The sequence below is a fragment of the Zalophus californianus genome, chromosome 3 (assembly GCF_009762305.2).
Source record: "Zalophus californianus isolate mZalCal1 chromosome 3, mZalCal1.pri.v2, whole genome shotgun sequence".
Classification (NCBI taxonomy): domain Eukaryota; kingdom Metazoa; phylum Chordata; class Mammalia; order Carnivora; family Otariidae; genus Zalophus; species Zalophus californianus.
This window is the reverse complement of record NC_045597.1, coordinates 30,420,885-30,446,563: the sequence shown is the minus strand read 5'-3', so window position 1 is coordinate 30,446,563 and position 25,679 is coordinate 30,420,885. Positions and strand designations below refer to the sequence as shown.

General features: G+C 36.2%; 1 protein-coding gene across 12 annotated transcripts in view; it reads right to left on the bottom strand.

The window, feature by feature from the left end:
* Positions 1–25,679, bottom strand: part of MYCBP2 (MYC binding protein 2) — a 269,922-nt gene that overhangs the window by 100,455 nt on the left and 143,788 nt on the right. For all 12 annotated transcript variants that reach the window (XM_027591552.2, XM_027591553.2, XM_027591557.2 and 9 more), the window contains 11 exons: positions 24,029–24,171; positions 22,438–22,538; positions 21,526–21,744; positions 17,327–17,552; positions 15,847–15,965; positions 15,122–15,209; positions 12,815–12,864; positions 10,254–10,426; positions 8,649–8,793; positions 6,031–6,246; positions 1,932–1,987 (listed from right to left, as the gene is read on the bottom strand). In XM_027591552.2, the coding sequence (XP_027447353.1) occupies positions 1,932–1,987; positions 6,031–6,246; positions 8,649–8,793; positions 10,254–10,426; positions 12,815–12,864; positions 15,122–15,209; positions 15,847–15,965; positions 17,327–17,552; positions 21,526–21,744; positions 22,438–22,538; positions 24,029–24,171 (1,536 nt within the window). The remainder of the gene's footprint in view (positions 1–1,931; positions 1,988–6,030; positions 6,247–8,648; positions 8,794–10,253; positions 10,427–12,814; positions 12,865–15,121; positions 15,210–15,846; positions 15,966–17,326; positions 17,553–21,525; positions 21,745–22,437; positions 22,539–24,028; positions 24,172–25,679) is intronic.

Sequence of the window (25,679 nt, the reverse complement as noted above, 5' to 3'; positions counted from 1 at the left end):
TAGTGTTTTGTTGGTTCTCCTTCTTCTGACCACCCCTTAATTTATGGACATTTCACAGGGTTTGGGTCTAGTTCTTTTTTCTTTCAGTAGCATCTCTCTAGTTGATCATTTATCCATTCCTCAGTTTTAAATACCATCTCTATGTAGATGACTCCAAATTTCATTTCTCCCCTGTATTTCAAACTGAAATATCCCCACTTTGATAACCAGGAGACATCTTGGCATCTTTAACATATCCAGAGAACTCTTATTTCTCACCCCAGCACCCAACAAAACAGAAAAGACGCCCGCTCATTTCTCAGACTTTTAGACCCCATAGAAATCATGATATTCTACATCAGAGGTCAGTAACATTTTCAGTAATGATATTTTAGTCTACTGTGCCAAATAGTCTCTGTCACACTACTTAACTACTCTACCACTGTGGGGCGAAAAGTAGCCACAGACAATACTTAGCTAATGAGTAAGCCTATGTTCTAACATCATTTTATTTACAAAAACGGGCCTGATATGGTCTGCAGGTCTAAGGTGGCCAACCCCCATACTACTATCCTGCTCTCTGATCTCACCCTCACCCATTTGCCTTCTTGCTCACTACTCTCCTGCACCACTCTTTTGGTTCCTCAGAGACATCAAGCTCCATCCGCCCTAGAACAAACTTCTTTCTCTGCCTAGAACGAACTTCCTCCAAATCTTACCACAGCCAACTACCATCCAGCTTTCCAATCAGTAAACACCTCCTCACACAGGCCTCTCCTGTCACCCAATACTTTGGTGGCCTGTCCTATCCCCATCACTATCAAAAAAACCCTTACTTAATTATTCCTATTTTGTTTACTTATTTATAGTTTGTTTCTCTACAGGAATGTAAATATCATAAGAACCAGTACCTTGTCTATTTTGTTCATAAAAGTATCCCAGAGCCTGTATGTCTTTCACACAGCAAATGCTTAATAGTATTGCTGAATAAATAATGCATTTACTTAGATGAGACTATTTTAATTAGGTTTAAAATGCCTTATGTATATGAAAAACTATTTACTGGCAAATGGTCATTTTTTTCTTATTTAACATGTTATAAATGTATAGTTCATATTTATTTTATAAAAATCATATGCTTCCATTGTATGGACATTTTGTAACTAAAATTAAGCCTGAGACAGAATGTTAATTCCCTATTTCTAGATAAAGATACATTTTCAAAACTTGGCTATTTTTATAGAAAACTTTCTACATTATGCATTAAAACTCTATTTTGAATACATGTCAGAATAAATTCACAGTAACCTGCTAATTTCTAATAAATCATGTGATATGCGATATAATGAAATGTGTAAGAATTTTTTTTAGGTCCACTTTGGAGTTTTTTCTAAATTTTATGGAGGTAGTAGCCTCTCCAAGGTACAATCCATCTAATAATTTTTTCAAGGCTTCCAAAAGCACTTCTTCTAACAAGGAAATAAAATAGTAAGTCAAAAAATCAGCTCAAATCTGGAGTTAAAACTACTCAAGGGCTGAAAAGTTAAGACCTCAGAACTAAAAATACAAGTACAACATGTACTGAAATCGCTCCATAACTCATTAGGTAAAGGTGAGAAGGAAAAAAATCCTGGAAAAACAAACTAAACAACTCTAAAGAAGCCAATATATATCTTTTTAGATACTAATTATCCTTTCTCTAGTATCTTAGTATTATATAACATATTGGCAGTATTGCAACTGAATATAATATATTCTATCTTTGCAACTGAATATAATATATTCTATCTGTAAATCTATGCATTATAAAATCTGTGGTAAATCTCTACTTGAACATAAAAAATGCTATAAAATATCTACTTATGGAAAATAAAGTTGGAATGCAGGGTGATGTTAGTTGCAAGCAGTTGACAATACATGTCTTGGCTATGTGTTGCAAAAATGGTCCTTACCTTTTAGGAGTTGGTGATGCAAAACGCAGTTCTTCAAATGAGTAATTTTCATAAACCTTTAAAGAGAGACCAGTAAGAATCCAGTAAAGTAAGAAATTCCATCAAGACCAGTAACTCATTAGAAACATTCCTAAGGCAGTGATAAGACATCAATAAATGGTCCTGAGACAACTGGTTCTCCACATAGGAGTAAAAGAAAAACTCAATTACCTGCATCATACCCTTTACAAAAATAAATTCTAGGTGTGTTAAAGACCCAAATGTAACAAACAAACCATCAACAAATTTAGAGGGAAAAAAAAATCTTCTGAGTACATTAAAATTTTAGATTTTTCCCAAAGACACTATAAATAAAGGGCAAGGATAAGCCTTCACCTGGGAGAAGAGGATTTGCAATTCACATAACCAAAACAGGATATGAATCCATTATATAAAGATTGCTGCAACTGGACCTGGAGAACAATCTGTTTCTTAATAAAAGGAACAAAAAAGTCTGGAAAAAATTATGGTGAAATGTAAAGACAAAAATGGACTGTAGGTCCCTGAAACTAGTTATTCCCAATATTTTTGTATTCTTGCAACACTGCCAAACTGATCATTATCTTTCAAAGTTCAGGTAAAGTTCTCCAACTGCTCATTCACTTCACTTCTAACTTCTACTCTGCTTAGAGTAAAGAGAGGCACACCCATACCACTCAGAAGCCTCCTTCCTTTCTCCCATACTTCTATTTTCATGAATGTGATTTAGAAGAGATCTAGCTGTCTTCACCTACTAAAAGTTACAAATGAGAAATATGCTGCTTAAGGTTAGGTCTAGCAGGAAAACCCAGGGTTCCAGATTCCCAGCACAATGTGTTTTCCACTCCACCATTTTCCCTCAAAACACATACTAAATTTACTCATGAAAGAATAGATATCTCATTTTCCCATCCTCCACAATATTTGGCTGACTGCTGAGTAGCACAGAGTAGGTGTGAATGGCTGATACAAGAAAATCCCTTTCCTGGAACATGCATTGGTATCTCAGAGACAGTGTGGGAATGGTATTCTGTAAATGCTCTAACCCTAGGCTACTCAGAATAGTCTTGAAAAACTGCATCCAGTTCTGGTAACCAGATTTTCAAAAGAAATTACACAAATTGAAGCATGTTCATAGGAAACTAAAAGAATGATTAGGGAGGTAAGGGGACCAAAAAGTAGATCCTTAAATAAAAATGGAAATGAATGAGAATGTTTATCTTCAAATTCTTTAAGTCAGTGGATGAGTCATCCAAAACTCCAGCTTTTCAGTTCCCTCAATTCTTCAACCTCAACAAACTTAACAAAAGTCATAGACCTGTGACATTCTGCAGAATTGTTCTTTCTTGGAATCACAACAAAAGGGCCTGCTTACAGTCTTCTGCCTCAGTGACTCCTACTGTATCTATTCTTAGATTACTAGTCCTTTTCATCCCAATTCCCTCTCTCTGGATCTTCATCGATCATCCTGTCCAAACCAATTAGGTTCCACTGTCCTTTCTTTAAGCACCATCTGCTGAATTCCCTTTTCACACTACTCATCTGTGGAGCTATCTGGCAAAACTTCAACGCTGAATCAATCCAAATGATTACCTTACCCATGTGCATACAACACACACTGCAATGTTAATAATACAGGATGTCCAATTTCATCCAATTCTTCAAGGATGGATGATAACTCTTTTCTCATCAGTTCTCTTTCATTCTCCATAATGAATATTTCTTTTTCCCCCTTTGTTTTAAAATCTTGACTCTGACATTCATCACTCCTAATCCAACTTAAAACGTGTAATTACTGGGATGCTGGGTGGCTCAGTCGTTAAGCATCTGCCTTCGGCTCAGGTCATGATCCCAGGGTCCTGGGATCGAGCCCCGCATCGGGCTCCCTGCTCGGCGGGAAGCCTGCTTCTCCCTCTCCCACTCCCCCTGCTTGTGTTCCCTCTCTCACCGTGTCTTTCTGTCAAATAAATAAATAAAATCTTAAAAAAAAAAAAACCATGTAACTACTATCATAATAAATCTTTTGGCTGCACAAGTTACAAATTAACAAGTATCTGTATTAATTACTTTTCTTTTCCCTCTCCTGTAGGGTGAAAGAGGTGATCCTCCTACTTAAGGCCCACCCCTCCCTTATAAAGAGTCTGGAGCTCTAGACTCTATTTTCATTTCTCAGACTATCTTCCTGGTTTCCTTCCTCTGGACTGTCTCCTCATCAGTATTAAAACGTCTAAGTCCTTCTCTATTCATCCCAAACTTTAAAGCCTTCAGTCAATTCCATTTCTGCTGTTTCTTCTTAGAACCAAATATCTTGAAAGACTTAATCTACTCATTTTGTCTTTATTTTCACTTCTGCTCCATCTATAAATTCTTCCAATCTATGATGCCTTTAAAAATGCTACTACCAAGATCACTGATGAATTCATTGTTGCTAGATCCTTCTGCAGCATAACTTTGTTAACCCCTCCCAAACTGCTCTTTCAAGATATGCTGTAAGGAAGTCGGCAGGAAAATCAAATATGGAGTCAGACTCCCTGCCACTTGTGTGAACAAGTTACTTAAGCTCTCTCTGTGCTTTAGTTTCCACGTACGTAAAATGGGAATAAAAACAGTAATTTATAGGGCTGTTGTGAGGATTACATGAGTTACTGTACATTAAGTGGGGGGAAAGTGGCAAAAAGTAAATGCTGGTCCTAGCTTAATGTCTTACTTCTTTGGCTAATATTCTTATCAATGTTTCTTTTTTTCTTTTTTTTCTTTTCTCTTACCTATTTTGTAAATCATTGTCTCTCAAAATGTAGGTTTTGAATTTGAATCATCACTCTGTATAGTTGCAAATTCTTGAACCTCTCTCCAGACCTACTGAATCTCAATCTTCAGATTATTGGAAAATCTCCTTTTTAAATAAGTGCTCCAGATGATTTTGATGTAGACAAAAGTTTGAGAATCACCAATATTGGTGTTTCTCAGGATCCTGCCCTGGAACTTCTCCCTTCACTCAAAATGGAAGATAGGTATCATCTGCTTCCATGATATCATGAGTAATCCAGTGCTAATTATTCTCAAATTCTTTTCTTCAGGTAAGGTCTGTGATCACTTCAGGTTTGTACAACCAACTTCCTTTTACATATCTTCGCGTGGATATTTCAGAGATATCTAAAACTCATCACACCCAAAAATATTATCTTCCTCAACCAAAACCTGCTCTTCCTCCACTATCAATCTTACTACTTAAGGTCAAACTGTGAATTTCACCTTTTAATTCTTACCTCTTTCTCTTTATCCTCTTCAACCACCAAGTCCTACTGATACTAAATATCTTTTGAATCTATTCTCATTAGTTCAAGCGATTAGCACATCTCACCGCATTAAGTCAACAGTCTCCTAAAGGGACTTAAACCTAACCATACCTCTTGATCATTTGTCCAATTATTCTCCATATTCCACTATGATCTTTATAAAACACAAATATAACTGTGCCGTTCTTCTAACTGAAAGCCTTCAGTGGCTCACCACTGCTCTCTGTTACTGGCACAATTCCTAACTCCTGCTTTAGCTAATGCGCAACCTGCTAATTTAGTCCAGTGTTGCCTCTGAAGAGAACTAAAAATGCTGCACAAAATATTTTTAAAAATCTGTCTAAAGGCACTGGAGAGCAAAAAAAAAACCCAAAGAAGGAGAAAACCCAAAGACATGAGGCTGGCATGTGAGAGAACCCCAAAATCGAAGGGGGCCTAGGTAAACTGAATTCCTGAAGGGCTATGTCCTAGGTGGGAGAAATGGTAATTGAAGATAGACAAATACTTTTGCAGGAAATGAAACTGAGTTTTCAACCATCTCAATCTCTGATTGAATTAACTTGATCTATTACTGGAATCCCCCCTAGGCATCTGCCAAAAAAAAAAAAAAATGAAAATCCTCTTTGGAGGAAAAGAAATCATCTAAAAAAAAAAAAATTCCAAATTTGTATCTAACAATAGCTCTCTAGATCTGTAATTTTGTGTCTGTGTTTGGATCACTGAAATGTCTGTTAAGTTAATAAATGGTGGAAAATAAAACTTTTCTGATGAGTGAAATAAATTACCTTCATCATGGTAATGGCAATATACCGAGCCTCCTTCACTATCATCGGTTCATAGGAAACATCCAGCTTTGGTGATGCCAGCCCGCCAAAAGTCATATCAGTATTAGAAGGTGCAGCTGCTATTGCAGGGCTGCCAGGGATCCTTTGAGGTTTTTTCACTTGCTCTTGTTGTAAAGATGTTTTTTTCTGAGAAACAGGAACGGCTTTCACTTCCACCTAACCATATTATAAAAACCAAATACTATTACTATATAATTGTCCATGACACATTCAAAGAAACAATTAACAAGTACGGACCCACAACTCCATAAATTTTATGTGACCACTTGGTCTGTCTTGGGCATTCCTTTCAAAGGTGTGCAGAATGACTTCAAGATAGTTCCACAATGTGAATCTGGAATGCACCATGTAAAAAGAGGCCTTGATTTTTGGAACAAATAATCATAGATATCAAAATATAAAATAAAAATAAATGCCACTATTCATAAAGTACAGGACAGTAGAAGGAATCTACACCAAATTCTTGAATTCTTGCAGGGGATAACATTAAATTACCTTATTAGGTAATTCAAGTATACTTTCCCACAATCTCCACATATTTTAAAGCACTAATCTCAATTTTAGCTGTACTATTGTGCAGAAGAAAATGTACTCCATTGATAAGACTTAAAAAATAACACATAATAAAAGAAATTTGGACTGATATAATGCCCTGGGAATATTACAAATCCATCTTATATTTAAAACACAGGAGTTTAAAGGTATGAAGTAAAATTCTTCAGCTTATATGCATTGCCATCATTAAAAGCTTTAAACTTTGAATGTAATAAAAAGAAAAAAAGGGGAAAAGATAAAAAGTAAACACTTTCAAATTTAAAGACACTTGATTTTTTAAATTACAGCCATTATTTTTATACATATATTTTGATTTAATCTTTCAACAACTACATTTACTCTAAGTAAATTAGCATCAAAAGTACATTTGCCTATGTACTATGAACCTTGAAGTAAATCACTAAACAATTTTATACTCTAAGAATACCGAGATATTGTAGAATGATAGTTATTCCACTTTCTTTTTATAAACTACTCTGGGAGTGAACAGGATTTCGTGGCTCAATCAATTCTAAGCTTCAAACAACCAAATCACTTTGTAACAACACATCTTTGAGGGGGTGGGGGCAGCTGGGGAATCGCTTATAATAAATTTTAATTCCATATACATTTTTTTAGAAATATAATAAAAGTTTTAAATGAGATATTTAATTATATCATAATGGATTCATTTTATGCATTACAGTATGCTCTAAAATGTCATTATTAATTAATGTCTCAGGAAAGATGTACCCAAATAACTATAGTCATTAATGTAGCGCATGACTATTTCCATTCCTCATTCTTTTACCATCCAAATTCATGTTTCTAATTTTTTTATTAAGTTTTTATTCTAATTCCAGTATAGCTAATATACAATGTTTGAGGGATACAATATAGTGATTCAACAATTCTATACCTTACTCAGTGCTTATCACACTGAAGACCTACTTCAGCCATCATCCCCCAACCCCCCTCCCCTCTAGTAACCATCAGTTTGTTCTCTACAGTTAAAGAGTCTTTTCTTGGTTTCTCTTTTTTTCCCCTTTGTTTTTTTACATTTCACATATAAGTGAAATCATTTAATATTTGTCTTTGTCTGACTTTACTCTCTAGCTCCATCCATGTTGTTGCAAATGGCAAGACTTCATTCTTTTTTGTGGCTGAATAATATTCCATTGTGTGTGTGTGTGTGTGTGTGTGTGTGTGTGTGTGTGTGTGTGTGTGTGTGTGTGTGTGTGTGTGTGTGTATTACCTTTTCTTTATCCATTCATCTACTGATGGACACTTGTGCTGCTTCCATAATTTCACTATTGTAAATAATACTGCAATAAACACAGAGGTGTACGTCCCTTTGAATGAATGTTTTTGTATTTTGGGGTAAATAACCAGTAAAGTGTGATTACTGGATCACAGGGTAGTTCTATTTTTAACTTTTTGAGGATCTTCCACCACATATTTCTAATTTAATATGTATCAATATTGTATTTTAAATGTTGTTTCAACAGTACCAAGTGCAGAATGTATTTGAGTCTTTTTTAAAATTTAAATCCAATTAACATATAGTGTATTATGAGTTTCAGAGGGAGAGTTCAGTGATTCATCAGTCTTATAAAATACCCAGTGCTCATTACATCACGTGCCCTCCTTAATGTCTATCACCCAGTGTGTTTGTCTTTTAAAAAATACATACAAAATTTTAAAATGTGTTCTTTCATTGATTTATTCAACCACTATATACTACAGGCCTTCCCTCTATGTGCATATATGGACACTTTCTTATCCTTCCCTTGAATCACCATAGCTCTTAGCAAAATTTAAGACACAAACGATAAAACATATAACTTGGAAAAGTGTGTACTAATTAATATAAATAAATCATTTAAACAATTTTTTGGCTTCCCCTACTTACAAGTATGAAGACAGTACTGCAAATGGACTCTAACCACTTGTTTTTTCTAAAATTTTATTAGTTAAAATAGTCAGTCCTTTGATGACCATTAATTTAATTCTGATATAATTACCTTCATATTGGGAACATGTACCACATCCCCATATTGGTCTTTTGTTTGAACAGTTATGGTGGTAGGCCAACCACAACGAATATCATCCTTGTTCAGGATCAGAGATGTTTTCTGAGGATCAGCATAGGAATCCGGCTGAAGCCACCTGGCAGTGATAAAAAAGCAAGCAAAAAACTAAATATTCATCAGTATCTTTAATGATTAACACGAAATTAAGCCAAATGAATAAAACCTGTATCAAACAAAATGCTAAAACAGTATCTTCATTTCCAATTCAGTGACAATCCAAGTGTCTCCTTTGCAAATTTGCTAATGACAAATTCGTTAAAAAATACACCAAAGTACAGGAGACTTCTGATGTTTTTATAAATAAAATAGAAATAATTTTAAAATCAGAAAAATTGACATTTTAACATGGCTGACATAAAATAACCGAGAAAATGAATTTAGGTTATACATATTTGAAGTCCTAAGTACATTCATTTATTTCACTGAGGGAGGTCTGCTTTAATCTGCCAGCCTGAAAACCTGGGAAAGAACAGCTCCTCTGTAAAATCAGTGACAGAAATGGCATTTTGCTTGCTTGAGAACAGCTAGGTTAAAGATACACTGTCCATCTTTTCTTCACACAATTTTCCAACTATCTTCCCTCATTACCTTCCATGAACATTTGTTAAATTTCTATACTTTGGGATATCCGTTCTTGAATTCATTGCATGACCTACATTCAAGTTGTCCTGGGAGATGAGTGATAAGTAATTCTGTTACATAAAGATGTCCACAAAGTTAGCAGTGAGGGCTGACTTAAAAGATTTTCTATTCTCCAATTACCATTTTGGTTTTTAAAAACCACAGAGGAATCTCTTTTTTTAAAATTAAAACTGGGAAGACGTTAGACTTCTATATTTACCAGTAAAATCAAACAAGCTAGCATATTTTTTCTTTTCATTAAAAAAAGAAAAGCAAATAGCAAAAAAATAAATGAGAACTCTACAACCTCAAATTTCATTTAAATTCTTAATTTATATTTATATTGGTAGATTTCAAGAGAAATCTTATTAAAATAAAATATAGTGATAAATTTTAGTCTAGATATTAAATGTTACTATTGAATACATATACTTCTCAATTACACCACGTGCTCCACCTATTTTTTAAATAAAAGTTCACCAAGGAAACTTTAATCAACTAACAACTACCATGTATTTAAAAAATATATATATACTTTTTAAAGATTTTATTTATTTATTTGAGACAGAGAGAATGGGAGGGAGAGAGAGAGAGAGAGCACATGAGAGGGGGGAGGGTCAGAGGGAGAAGCAGACTCCCTGCCGAGCAGGGAGCCCGATGCGGGACTCGATCCAGGGACTCCAGGATCATGACCTGAGCCGAAGGCAGTTGCTTAACCAACTGAGCCACCTAGGCGCCCTTAAAAAATATTTTAAAATATTTACCATTTTATACTTCAGCAAGTTCAAAACACATACACCAGATTATTTCAGGCTGCATTTTAACATCCTAATGACTTTCCTTTTGTTTCTCTTCAGAAATGAAGACAGAGGTGAGCCCTGAAAGTCAGGAATTGTAGTGCTTAAAGCATATTACCTTGCAAGCCTGCCACCACTTGATCCTGGAACACAAGCAATAAAATCATCCAGAAACGACTGTTCATTGCTTTGGATTTGAAGTGGTAAGTTTCCTTCAAGTGCCTCTAATATAGTTGGTGAATGAGAAAGAGCTAAACCCTTTCCAAGAATACCAGCATGGGTTTTGCACACCTGATGGGTAAAAGAGAACAGTTATGTATTTAAAATGAAAAATTTCAATTACACGAGTTTCTTGAACGTGCACAATTTTAGGGAGGCCTTTTTGGGGAAAGTATCTTCTCTCTATGGCCCCAGGGCTCCTTTAGCCTACAATATAGAAAACCTCCCCATGACGGAAAAATATGGGATAATACTTCCAGCCTCCTTCCTTCCACAAAATCAAGTAACACATCAGAGACCTGCAAGCTAGCTGAGATAGTGCATCTCTGCCCACTCTAGCCCTCCCTGTGCTGCATCCCCATCTGTCTGGACCAGGCTTCCCTTCTACAGGCAGCTGTGGAGGTCTTCCGCTTTTTGTGTTCCCATTATTGGGATCTTTCATGGTTGGACTATCTCTGCTCTCTTAGGTGGGTGGGTACCAAGGTCCTACCTTGGGCTAAAAGTGGACAGAAACTTGACTGTGGCTGCACATAAACTCTAGTAGCCTGTCTAAGCCTTAATTAAAATTAAGAAAAAAAAGCAGATAAAACTGAAATTTTAGTTCTCATTGATCTGACAAGCAAGCCTTATGTTTTGGAAAGACCTGCTTTAAATGCTGAAACTCTAGAAACTTTTTAATGACTATATTATAAATTTCAAAACAAAATACTTTTCATAGGAAAGGATTATATTTCCAAATACCATCACCTTTATATAACAGTACCTTCTGCATTCTACAAGATATGCCATTTTAAAAATAATGATCTTTAAAATCAAACTGACTTGAGTTCAAATCCTGACTTTGGACAAGCGCTGCTGTGTGCACTGGAGCTAACAAGTTACACACCATCCTGAATCTGCAAAATGTATAAACCGGTGATCAAATAAATATTTCTCTTCTGTGGTTATTATAAAATTTAAATTATATAACATATAAAGAGCACACTAGATTGCCTAACAAGTAGCAGGTCTTTTTTTTTTTTTTTAAGATTTATTTACTTATTTGAGACAGAGCGAGAGCGAGAGCGAGAGAGAGAGAGGGGGGGAAGGGGCATAAGGAGAGAATATCCAGACTCCCACTGAGCCTGGGGCCTGATGCAGGGTTCAATCTCACAACCCATGAGATCAGGACCTGAGCTGAAACAGAGTCAGACGCTTAACTGACTGAGCCACCCAAGCGCCCCAAGTAGCAGGTCTTTAATATATGTTAGACCACCACGACAACTACCTTATGTGCCAAAAACGTGGGCAATCTGAGACATCAGGTTTTTTTTAACAGAAGCACAATAAACATCTCTTTATATCTGGCCTAAGTGACATTTTATAAACCACAACAATCCCTGTAATAATGAATAACATATGAACTCCCTGATGGTTCTCTTTAAGTAGAATATTGTCTGATACATACTGTATTTATTAAATGTTTGTTGAATTTCTATTTTTGTATCTTAAAGTAAAAAAAATTTAACTTTTTTAAAAAACAAAAACTGGTAGATCTTTAAAGCCCAGAAGTTTCTTAACATTACTGAGGATACCAGGGCTCCCTACAATTAATTAGAGCATAGTGATCAAGATCATGGACTTTGTAACCCAATTGCCAGAAGTCAAATTCTAGCCTGGCTGCATGATTCTGGGCAAGTTACTTAAGTTCTCCATGCCTCAGTTTCCTTACTTATAAATGGAGATAAAAGTCTTTCATTCATGGGGCTGCTGTGAGGACTAATTGAGTTAAAAATCTGCAAAATGTTTGGAATAGTATTTGATAAGGTCAAGATCAAATAAATGTTTGTTTTTATTATTACTGCTGTGATCAATTCATCCCGGGAAATAAATAAGATTTAAACCACTAGCTGTAGGTATTAGACCTGGATACTAGCCTCTATCTCCCAATTAGTTGAATTCTTAGACAAATCACAGGACTTCTTTGAACTGCAGTTACTGTAACTGCAGTTACAATAACTGACCTCAAAAGATAATACTGACCTCAAAATGTAAATGCTAAAATAGATAATATTAAAGATACAATAAACTATAAAGTGCTCTATAGATATTATTTAAATTCCTACTACTAATACCCTTTTTTCTCTTTTCCTAACTGGTAAATAAAACTTCTTTCGAGATCCAATTTAAATGTCAACAGCTCGGCAAAGCCCTCTCCTATGCCCCCAGCACTTGGTAACTCTTCTTTCTCCCGCAGGATTTATGTCTCACTCCAAATTTAACAACCACCATGCAGCACAGCAAGAGCTTCCTTGGGTTTCTCCCACCAAGAAATTATGAGTTATGTATCTTTATCTGCCAATGAATAGAATGAAGTACTTAATGAAAGTCCTATATTCAAGAAAAATAAGGTTATCTGAATGAAGATACTGCTTTTAAATTAATGTACAAAGTCTATCCTTATGATGTTTGGGACAATACCTGCAATGCAGCCTCTTCAAGAATTTCAAGATCTTCCTCTAATTCATTACCTGTTGTGTGAATGAAAAGTTTTATCAGTATATATCAATATTTAGTTTAACTTTCTAGTCCTTTGCATTTATTACACCTTTTTCACAATTCTGATATTCCAGATTGAAAGAACTATTATCATTCTGGATCGGTCTCAGTGCTTTACATCTTAAAATGTAATTTTCAGTGTGAATATAAGCCTTAATTCTCAAGGCAATACTCAAAAAGTATCCATTGAGGGATTTTCACAAGATATATACTGTATTTAGGCATATAAATACGTACTTTTGAATTTAGCCTATTTATAATCCCTTCCTCCCCCAAATGAGGGAACTGATTATTCAGAATCTGAGGCTTTTTAACTTTGGTTATGTTACAGAAGAGCTACACCTTTAGTAAAAAGAGTAACTTACAGGAAAAAATGAGGTAGTGATTGTATCCTCTATCTCTTTTCTCCTTTATTGCTTAATATAAAACATATTTTATTTATTGAATTTCCTTTGATAGTTTAATTTCTAAAATACTACTAAGGCAATACATCTTCAAAAGGAAATATTCAAATTATACAGAAGTGTAGAATGAAAAATTCTCCCAACACCTCCCTTCTGAAGATAAACAGTGTCAACAGTTTATATATTGTTCAAGAAACTGTGTGTAAATAAGTTTATGTATGTGTGTCAACATACATACTCGTGCACACATACACCTATATTCATACATATATATAACATAATGTTCACAAAAATGGGACCCTCTTCTGCAACGTGCTTTTCTCAGTTAATATAGTTTGGAATCTTTCTTGTTCAGGACATAGAGATCTTTCGTTGTTGGTTTTTGACAGCTGCACACATTTGCAATGTAGGGAGTGTACCTTGAGTTATTCAACCAGTTTCCAACTGATATTTTGGTTGCTTCCAGGTTTTACAATCATAAGCACTGCTATATTAATCTATCTTACAACACATATTTTTTGAGCATTTGTGCAAGTATGTACAACAACTGCTATATCAAAAAGTAGAAGGCATATAAAATTTGAACAGGTACTAACATATTTTCTCCAAAGGTTGTACCCATTTTCTTCATATAAATGGAACACAAGATGTCTCATTTGTTCATACATGTAACAACATTCAGTAGGAGCAGGGGAACTGACAAGCATGGAAGGGAGCAGGAAAAGGGAAGGGAACAGAGAAGGAAGACAAGAGAAGATAACAAGAAGGGAAGGGGGAGGATGAAGTTGGAAGCATGGTCTCAGAGGGAGGGGCTACAGATGGACTTCTTGGGGGGAGAATTGGGGAAATACAATAGTAATGCCTTTTATTCCCAAACACTGTGAAAATAAAAGTTAAACCATGTCCAAGCATCATAGAATCAGTAAAGATTTTTAACTTTAGTTTCATCTTTACCATCCTGATCTTAAATCAACTTACATATCATACAAATTTGTGTCATATAAAGAGGTACTATTCCTGCCAGTGCCTCATTTCTCTGCTGTGCTTCACATGAAAACTCTTCTAAAGAGCGATCTACCTATTCAACCTGCCCCGCCCTTTCTGACTACCTATTCTCTTACTCCAAGCTAAATGCCTTCAGTTTCTCTCATATTTCTTGTTGAGTACATAAGTAACCAACCAGTTTTTCCATCTGATGGTAGATTTTAATTGACTTCTCAACTGCATTCAAAAGTCCCACGAATGTCTCCTCTCCTGGTTTTAATCCTGCCTCCTTGGCTGCTGCACCAGGGTGTTTTCTACACCCTCCTAGGCCTGTCCGTCCATTCTGGACACTCTGGCAAGCCCCACCTTTGATCCTGGGTGATCTTCTCGCTCTCATTTGCATTCTCTTCCTAGCTCATCTTTCACATGGTCCATGTCTTTAAATATCACCTGTGTTCAAATGACATGTCCACTGACTTGTCCTGAGTGCCAGACAATGAATATTCAATTGCCTACTTGATATGTCCACTAAGATATTTAAGAAATATCTCAAACTTTTGGTTTAATAAAATATATCCAGTGCTTAACCCAGTGCCTGGCACCTAGCATGTATGTGCCTAAGGAGGGTTTGTGTACATGTTTTTGTGTGAATAAAAAAGACTAGAGGATACTCCAGTAAAGAAAACCCAAACTACTAGTATATTTAACAGTTACTATTCATGAATGTATGTGACTATCAAATTCATTTTGCTAATTTATTTCAGAATATCCTAGATAAACATATTCTACTCTTGAAATTTTTTTAAAAAATCATAAACACCTAGTACTTGACCAGACTTACCAATAGGAAGTGCTAGATCCTTTTTCATCAAAGCTGCGGCACAAACTCCCCCAAGATTGGCTAATTCTTTTTCCAGTTGAATGACTCCCTGGATAATTATTAAAAAAAAAAAAAAAAAAATCAGTTGCTTTAAAAAAAAATGTTTGGAAGATAAGGTGGATTATCAGCATAATGTGATTTGCACCCAAGCATAACTTTTGAGACCAGAAGGAAGAACATGTCAGCTAGTGGTTAAATTAAGAGAGGAAGAGGATCAATAATATGTCTTCTGCATGTTAATAAGGTCCAGGCCTACAGGCTCATTGTCCAAAGAATTTGTCATTCACTACTTTAAAGTAGCACGATCATTTTCTTCAACTCTTGTTTTATTGTATGATTTGAAACATTCAGAAGAGATATTAAGTTAGTCCCACTGCGAAATTAGGTTCTATTATTTACTCAGAAAGGTATAGCCACCTGAGTACATTTGAAGCCGGCACAATTATACTTTCTTTAAAGGCTATATCATGGTGCACAGACTCCATTCTCTTCATGTATTAAAAGTAGCAAAAAACCCAAAAATAAAAAAAACCACTACACAAAATTAAACTATAAGGTATTCTAAATTAGACACCCTAACTTAAAAGAAACTTCAGGCTTCCTGAATATAGGTAGCAAATACAACTTTAGTTAACAGCAGCCCTCAGAAACACAATCTTAACAGAAAGAAGGTAATTCATTCTTACTTCATCAGGTCCAGGGCTAAACTCGTATCCAATTGCAAAACATTTAAAACCATAGAAAGAAGCTTTGTCATCTTTCACATAATCTGATGCCGTTTCCAATGAAAAAAGGGCCTCATTTCCTAAGGAAAAAAACTAACATTGAGTTCAAAATCTGACACAATTGTATTAAAATTTCCCTATCTTTTATATATCTCAAGATAGGTAGCAATACGAATCAAATACTAAAAAGCCCAGGCCTGTTTCGGGGGTTGGGGGTGTTCCTGTACCTACTTGAGTAAGACTGCTAAAAACAACGCTAGCCAACAACAAAACCATCCCAAGTGAATTGTTATTATTTTTCTTTATGACCAACCTCTCCATATCAAATGTTCTACCCTTCTGTTACATGACCATTTTTCAATTACCTGTCGATCACTGGGCGACCTAGGTTAGTTAGCCTTTTCTGTTTCAGAATGAGCAATCCTCTAACCTGGCCCCTCACAAACAAGGCAGGTCAGACTAGAAGACAGAAGATTCTGAATTCAAATAGGCTGTGAATTTGAGGAATCACAAGAATATTTATGGTTAACTGGTTAAAAACACAACAGACCACATACAGTTTTAATAACTTACAAACTTTCTTTGAAAGGAAAATACCAGTAATAGCAATAACAAGAGTGTTGCCTGTCCCGTCTCAGATACATACACACACACACACACACACACACACACACACACACACACACACACACACACACACCTGTCCCGTCTCAGATACATACACACACACACACACACACACACACACACACACACACACACACACACACACACACACACACACACACACACCCCTTCAAGCCTGAAGAACTGAAAACAATAGCTTTTTTTTTTTAGGTTTATTGATTGATTGATTGATGTAGTGTTCCAAGATTTATTTTTTGCGTGTAACACCCAGTGCTCCATGCAATACGTGCCCTCCTTAATACCCAACACCCAGTTAACCCATCCCCCCACCCCCTCCCCTCTAGAACCCTCAGTTTGTTTCTCAGAGTCCACAGTCTCTCATGGTTCGTCTTGGAAACAATAGCTTTAACATAACTCAGTAGGTTAGGGGGTTGACCAATTCTCTTGAATGGAAAAGAGTCCTGGTAAGTTCTCAAAATCTTTCACTTATTGGGAAAATAAAAGATCAAACCCACTTTTTCTATAGTTTGTTCCCAACTGTGCAGACAGCCACCCCTCAATATTAACTCGCTTTGGTCAAGCTAATCTTTTTTCACAAGATCCTCAAAACATTCTCTTCTAAAACTTAGTCGTGCTGTCCCCCGCCCCCCATACAGAGTCTTTTTCACTACTCATGTGCAATCGGATGCAGAGTAGGTCTTGAAGAAATCCTTCTAAAAGTTGTAAACATTTTTAATGACATATCCTCACTAAACATAATTATTATAAATGCATAGATTTTATCAAATAGAACAGAAGAGAAAAAATAACTTACCTGGCAACACTAAAACCATAGTAGGCCACCCAGAGGACCCTGAAAATTTCTTTAATTCTATCCAGGAATTAAGATTTTCATGAACAGATGTCAATTTTGGTCCATATCCTGAATTCTGAACAGTTCTGACAGGAATCAACAAACGAAGGACATCTTCTGACTGTGCAGTGCCACACTGGGGGTCAAACTCGATTGTCATCCACCGTACACATTCCGGGAACGTCACCTGAAATCAAAAGGCAGGAGGACACTTTGTTAAGAAGAATTTGATTTTTGTTTTTTTTTCCTATTTTAGAAACAAGACATACTGTAAAAATGATGCTTTCTCTCAACTAAATTTTAAATAGAAATTAATAGTTTCAGTATGATTAGAAATCAAGGTATTAATGTTCAGTATCAATTGTTCCAACTGCCCACTTGCAATACCTACTGGTTTCTACCTAATACTTCGTTGATACTACATTAATAATGTTTGTAAGTGCACACTGATAACATTTAAAAAATATTACAAGGCTGTTTAATTTCCATAAACATTAAACTATGTAATTTTCTTGTGGAAGTTTATTTATATAATAAATTTTCCATTTCAGTCAGAATGCATTTAAGGGATATAAGCAGGCAAATAAAAATATAATTTGATGGGTAAAATGTAAAGATATATTGATAGAAAGTGAATAAATCATTAAAATCTAAGGTTTTAGTCACTTTTGGGTATCTAATATTCATAGTATGTGCTACAAATGATACTTTTCATTAGCAAAATACTTCAGAACTTCATATATTATGAGAATAAATAAATATTAACACATGATGAGGGGTGTCGGAGTGGTCAGTCAGTTGAGCGTCTGACTCTTGGTTTTGGCTCACATCATGATCTCAGGGCTGTGAGATCAAACCATGCAACCAGCTCCACACTCAGTGGAGAGTCTGCTTCTCTCCCTCTACTCCCGACCATGTGCACCCACAACTTGTGCTCTCTCTCTCTCAAATAAATAAATCTTTAAAAAATATAAAAAAATAAACACATGATGAAAACCTAGGTTTTTTATATTTTCTTAACCTAAAGTTTTACTATAATATAAGTTTTTCATGACATATAATTACATGTATTTTTAAGCCCACTTTAAGCTTTTGTCACCATCATGGCAGAGAAAAATTCTGTCTCGATAGTCAAATTACAATTAAACAGGACCATGTCAAATAGTAAACTATGAAACAGTTATAGGATATGATATGAGCATTAAGAAATTTCCCAAGTATGATACTGGTCTAAAAAAAAATTACCTAGGACTAACGCAAACATTTTTAGTAGAGGATTAAAAAAAAAAAAATCTCCATTTAAATGAAACGCTCAACCTTGTTCATAATTACATAAATGCAAATTAAAACATAAGTAAAATACCATTTCTCCCATTTTATTAGAGATCCAAAATTTAACCATGTACTCTGTTGGGGAGGCTGTGAGAAAAGAAAACAAACACTCTCAAACATTGTTGGTTTGATGAATGGATGGATGTTTAAAAGTGGAGGGGATGGGAAAACTGTCTTTTACAATAGAACACCACATGGAAGGAATAACAGAACTAGAAAGCCACCATTTTTTAAAATTATTTTATTATGTTAGTCACCATACATTACATCATTAGTTTTGTGTGATGTAGTGTTCCATGATTCATTGTCTGCGTATAACACCCAGTACTCCATGCAATAGGTGCCCTCAATAATACCCATCACCAGGCTAACCCATCCCTCCACCCCCCTCCCCTCTAAAACCCTCAGTTTGTATCTCAGAGTCCATAGTCTCTCATGGTTCGTCTCCCCCTCCAACTTCCCCCCCTTCATTTTTACCTTCCTACTATCTTTTTTTTTTTTTTTTAAACATATAATGTATTATTTGTTTCAGGGTTACAGGTCTGTGATTCAACAGTCTTACACAATTCACAGCGCTCACCATAGCACATACCTCCCCAATGTCCATCACCCAGCCACCCCATCCCTCCCACCCCCCACCACTCCAGCAACCCTCAGTTTGTTTCCTGAGATAAGGAATTCCTCATATCAGTGAGGTCATATGATACATATCTTTCTCTGACTGACTTATTTCGCTCAGTATAATACCCTCCAATTCCAACCACATTGTTGCAAATGGCAAGATTTCATTCCTTTTGATGGCTGCATAATATTCCATTTTATATATATATCACATCTTCTTTATCTATTCATCTGTCGATGGACATCTTGGCTCTTTCCACAGTTTGGCTATTGTGGACACTGCTGCTATAAACCTCGGGGTGCACGTACCCCTTCGGATCCCTACATTTGTATCTTTGGGGTAAATACCCAGTAGTGCAATTGCTGGATCGTATGGTAGCTCTATTTTCAAATTTTTGAGGAACCTCCATACTGTTTTCCAGAGGCGCTGCACCAGCTTGCATTCCCACCAACAGTGTAGGAGGGTTCCCCTTTCTCTGCATCCTCGCCAACATCTGTTGTTTCCTGACTTGTTAATTTTAGCCATTCTGACTGGTGTGAGGTGGTATCTCATTGAGATTCTGATTTGGATTTCCCTGACGCCGAGCGATGTTGAGCACTTTTTCGTGTGTCTGTTGGCCATTTGGATGTCTTCTTCGGAAAAATGTCTGTTCATGTCTTCTGCCCATTTCTTGATTGGATCATTTGTTCTTTGGGTGTTGAGTTTCATAAGTTCTTTATAGATTTTGGATACTAGCCCTTTATCTGATATGTCATTTGCAAATATCTTCTCCCATTCTGTTGGTTGTCTTTGGTTTTGTTGACTGTTTCTTTTGCTGTGCAAAAGCTTTTTATCTTGAGGAAGTCCCAATAGTTCATTTTTGCCCTTGCTTTCCTTGCCTTTGGTGATGTTTCTAGGAAGAAGTTGCTGCGGCTGAGGTCGAAGAGGTTGCTGCCTGTGTTCTCCTTTAGGATTCTGATGGACTCCTGTCTCACACTGAGGTCTTTCAACCATTTTGAGTCTATTTTTGTGTGTCATGTAAGGAAATGGTCCAGTTTCATTCTTATGCATGTGGCTGTCCAATTTTCCCAACACCATTTGTTGAAGAGACTGTCTTTTTTCCATTGGACATTCTTTCCGGCTTTGTTGAAAATTAGTTGGCCATAGAGTTGAGGGTCCATTTCTGGGCTCTCTATTCTGTTCCATTGATCTATGTGTCTGTTTTTGTGCCAGTACCATACTGTCTTGATGATGACAGCTTTGTAATAGAGCTGGAAGTCCGGAATTGTGATGCCACCAGCTTTGCTTTGCTTTTTCAACATTCTTCTGGCTATTCGGGGTCTTTTCTGGTTCCATACACATTTTAGGATTATTTGTTCCATGTCTTTGAAAAAAGTGGATGGTGTTTTGATGGGGATTGCATTGAATGTGTAGATTGCTCTAGGCAGCATTGACATCTTCACAATATTTGTTCTTCCAATCCATGAGCATGGAACATTTTTCCATTTCTTTGTGTCTTCCTCAATTTCTTTCATGAGTATTTTATAGTTTTCTGAGTACAGATTCTTTGCCTCTTTGGTTAGATTTATTCCTAGGTATCTTATGGTTTTGGGTGCAGTTGTAAATGGGATCGACTCCTTAATTTCTCTTTCTTCTGTCTTGTTGTTGGTGTACAGGAATGCCACTCTTCAGAGTACAGGGATAGAGGGTACATACCTCAATATCATAAAAGCCATCTATGAAAAACCCACAGCGAATATCATTCTCAATGGGGAAAAACTGAGAATTTTCCCCCTAAGGTGAGGAACATGGCAGGGATGTCCACTATCACCACTGCTATTCAACATAGTATTAGAAGTCCTAGCCACAGCAATCAGACAACAAAAAGAAATACAAGGCATCCGAATCGGCAAAGAAGAAGTCAAACTCTCACTCTTTGCAGATGGTATGATACTTTTATGTGGAAAACCCAAAAGACTCCACCCCAAAACTGCTAGAACTCATACAGGAATTCAGTAAAGTGGCAGGATATAAAATCAGTGCACATAAAAATTCTATCTTAAACCCTTTTGTGTCTCTGACAGTGCCTAACCACCTGCTGATTTCTATATTTTAATACTATAAAAAAATTATACTTCTAACCAGAGGCAAAGTATCCTTTAAGATATCATTATAAAACATGAAATCAAGTTTTAAATTTAAACTCTGCCTAGGAATCGGTGCCTACCTTGTAGTGCATCACACATGCAGGCTTATAGGGGTGCTCACTCTCTATGACAGCATAGTGATTAGAGGTTGTACACGCAGAGAGGCCTTGCTCAGGCTGGTTTCCTGTGGTGCTATCTGTTGACTGATTAGGATTGAATGCAGGGGGTGCATACTTCTGATTCAAAATGGCAACTGAGGGAAGTAACTGTTGGACAAGACCAAAGACTTCTACAGCCACCTAGTATAAAAAGAAATGATTAAAAAGATAATAAATGTAAAAATTGTTTTAAAATGATTAATTAGTATAATTGTTGGCTACCCTTAATTACGAAGAACATTACTGAGAGAGTTCTTTAGCTAAGTTTTCATTCAAAGAGAAATTTGTTCTATGGATAAAAAACATTTACCTTAGAAGTCTTAGACGTCATATGAAAATAACCTCGTCTATACTTTTAAACACTTTGCCTTGTTGTAATCTGCTGTAAACTGGGTTTTACTCAATATTTAATTATGCCAAAGAATCAATAGTTTATGATTTCCTTCATGTCTTGACTATTTCACAATTATAAAAGACTCCTATCCTTCTACACTGCTCTTCTTACCCAAAAAGAAAGATTTGGCATCAACTTCATAAATTACAAAAATCCAAGTTAACATAAGCTTTCCTTATCTATCATAATTCTAAAATACATTTCTCATTCCCAAATTCTTCAAATGTAAAGCCAGTAAGTAAGCATAGTAATCCAATAAACAAAACGAAGAACAGTGAGATTTAACTGATAACTTTTACCATTTAACTTGTCTAACCTTACATGTTATACTTGTAACCCAGGTACCTCAAAGATCAAAGTGTTTATGAAGGATAGATAAAAATCTAAAAAAAAAAAGATATTTAAAAAAATATTCAAAATTACAGAATTAAATTACACACCTTGGGAATAGCAGCAGCTACTGGTCCTATGTAGGCTATAATAAGGGGAAGCAGCATGGAAAACAGACTGGAAGAGCTAAGCAGTTCTGGAATGTCATCAGCTAAAAAAGGCATTAAAACTATAGTTAGAAGGTAATTTCATTGTAATGTATATATGCTGTACTAAATCTATATTCCATTCTCTTGAGCAAAATAAAATTATAGTTGACATTGACTGAATGCTTACAAAGGACCTGGCCCTATTCTAAGGGTTTTATATACATGAAAAATTAATCCTCAAATTAATCCTCACAATAAGATACTTTTATTATTTCTGCTTTTTACAAGGGGAAACCAAGGCATACAATGTTAAGTAACTTATCCGAAATCATATACCTGTAAAGTGATAAAGCCAGGATTAGAACCTACAGTAACAGCCATGATTTTAAACCACTACAGCAGATACCACACATGGCTATATGTGTGACATTAGGCCAATTACTTAATTGGTATGTGCCTCAGGTTAGTCCTGTACAAAAGAATAATAACAGTACTTCCCTCACTGGATGTTATGAAGATTGAGTTAATATATATAAAACACTTAGAACAATGCCTGCACATATTAAGCACTACAAAAATGCTTACTGTTATTAAGCTATACCGCCTTCTCTTTTACCAGAGAAAGCATTTTGCTGATGGACATTTTAATCATTTATCTATGAGCATGGTGCTAGGAAGATAAGTTGAGTCTAGATTGAGATGATCTTTATATTAAAGGCCAATTATTCCCAAATACTTCTTTCTAGATCTGCTGTTGTCACAGTAGGATGCACTTATTTAAAAATACAGTTTCTCAGCCCAACCCAAACCTTTAGTTTGGATAGGCCAAATATCTTTTATTTTAGGAAGTTCCTCAGGTGATTCACTAGGTGATTCCCAGGTGTGCACTAGGCTTAGGAATAAATGTTATAGATAACAGTAAGACCGGGTGGGTAGCAATGAATCCTTTTGTAAATGAACTCCGCTGCCAGGGTGGAGGGTGAGCAGGTAACTAGAGAGGGAGCGGGAGAAAGGTGGCAGTGAGATTGCTGGGATGCTACCCACCCATGACGAAGAGGACACATGCCCTGCACCGTGGTGGCCTCAACTATGGAAGAAGGGGTAGGGGAATACCAACTGGACAGCTGCCAGTGGAAGAACTCACAGAACTCAAATCAGGTAAGTGAGTTTGGATTACCCAGATCTTTGGGTGAATGGTGATACTATTACTGGAAATAGGATATATAGGAAGAAAAACACACCTAAAAGAGAAAACAAAATGCTTTTTTGACTCCTAAAGGAAGGATAAAGCAAAGACTCAGCTTAATGGAGAGTTTTTGTCTTACTACGTTAAGTAAGAAAATAACAGGTATCAGGTAACTGCTTTTGAACATTCTAAAAAATCCTGCATATGGAGCGTATGGCTGATACAAAATGAATGTGTATGTATGTACACATCTACAATGAATAAAACACTCTGGGATTCTATAAGATGGTTCGTCTCAGGAACTCTGTGTATAAGTTAGAGAATAAAGAATCTAAACTATGACTATTAAGAAAATAAAAGTCTTACCATCCACAGCAAGAGCTCTGTGCAAGAGGTCTTTTGCAGCTCGAACAACAGTGCTTACCACAGAGAGAGCTCTGCTACAGTTTTTATCTTCTTCATTGGCTTTACTTAGAAGCTGGGATTGTAAATCTCCATCAAATTCACTCCTGTAACAAGAGTCACGCATGAGATTTTACATGGTAGGTAAAACATGATCTAAGTCCAGTTATCACATTTAGATCAGAGCTCCTCGCTTAAACTTATTTTAAATTAAGACCAAGGAGAGTGTACCTTAGGAACTGATATTTAAACAAAGGCCTGAATTATGTTAAAAAAAAAAAGTTGAGGGAAAAGTATTCAGGCAAAAGGAACAGTAAGAGAAAGGTTCAGACAAGAACAAGATCAGCAAGTTCAAGGAACAGAGTGACAAGTGCGACTGGAATGAAAGGACATGGAGGGTGACAGGAGTGAGATCACATGAGCTTTGTATGCCTCTGTGAGACCTTACATTTCATGCTGGGATGGGAAGCTGTGAGAGACTCTGAGCAAGGGCAGACCTGACCGATGTACATTTCTGTAAGATCCCTCTGGCTGCACCGTGCAGAACTGACTGCAGCAGGCCCATGGCAAAAGGAGGGAGACTGGGTTAGAAGCTGTGAGAGTTACCCACGGAGTAGTGATGGCTTGGGCTGAACTGTTAATTATGGGAACTAGAAAAGTCAGATTTAGAACATTTTACTTTGATTAATTTATTCATTAGTTAATTTGAGTGAGAGAGAGAGAGAGAGTGCACGTGTGTGGGGGGGAAGAAGGGGCAGAGGTTGAGGGAGAGAGAGAATCTTAAGCAGGCTCCACGCCCAGCGCGGAGTCTGATGTGAGGCTTGATCGCACAATCCTGAGATTATAACCCGAGCTGAAATCAAGAGTTGGACGCTTAACTGACTGAGCCACCCAGATGCCCCTAAATTTAATTCATTTTAAATTTAAAGCTAAGGGTATGTAAAGCTTGGTGGGAAACAAAAATATCTAAAACACCGTATTTTGTGTAAGAAATAAAGTCTAGATAGCAGATGCTTCTAAGGGGCTCCCCAGCTGTTTGAAATTTATAACTTCTGTGCATGATATTGTTTTTTTAATGTATGGTTTGAGAAAGAGAATACTATTTATTGTGGTGCTGTGTAACAAAAAGTTTTTCATGATTCGGTAAAAGGACTAGAAAACTTGTATCTCAGCAGCAACACACCACCAGGAAGCTATTTAACACCTACCATTTCTATTTTATTTCACATGCAAAAAGGCAGGAGAAAAATCTACATTCAGGGCAACAGCTTTGTACAAATTGCCCAGGCAGTGTTCCCAGGTTGTTTATGAAGGAAAGAGAGAAAGCAGCAAGTCTCTGAAAGTGATACACAACCTTAGTGGGATCTGAGGCTAAGTCAGACTGAGGGTAGTAGATATGGTGAATGGTACTCACTACCTATGATTCCAGCTAATTCACTAAAAGAAAAACTGAGACAAAAGTACATTTAGAAGTTTTTTTTTAGCCCAAACTGTTATCTTTTTTTTTTTTTTTGTACTGTTTATATAAGGAATGGTTAAGGAACACATCATTATATACTCTAGAATCCCCAGAACTAGATTCACAGACATCAAAATATACTGCAGAGTGGATAAT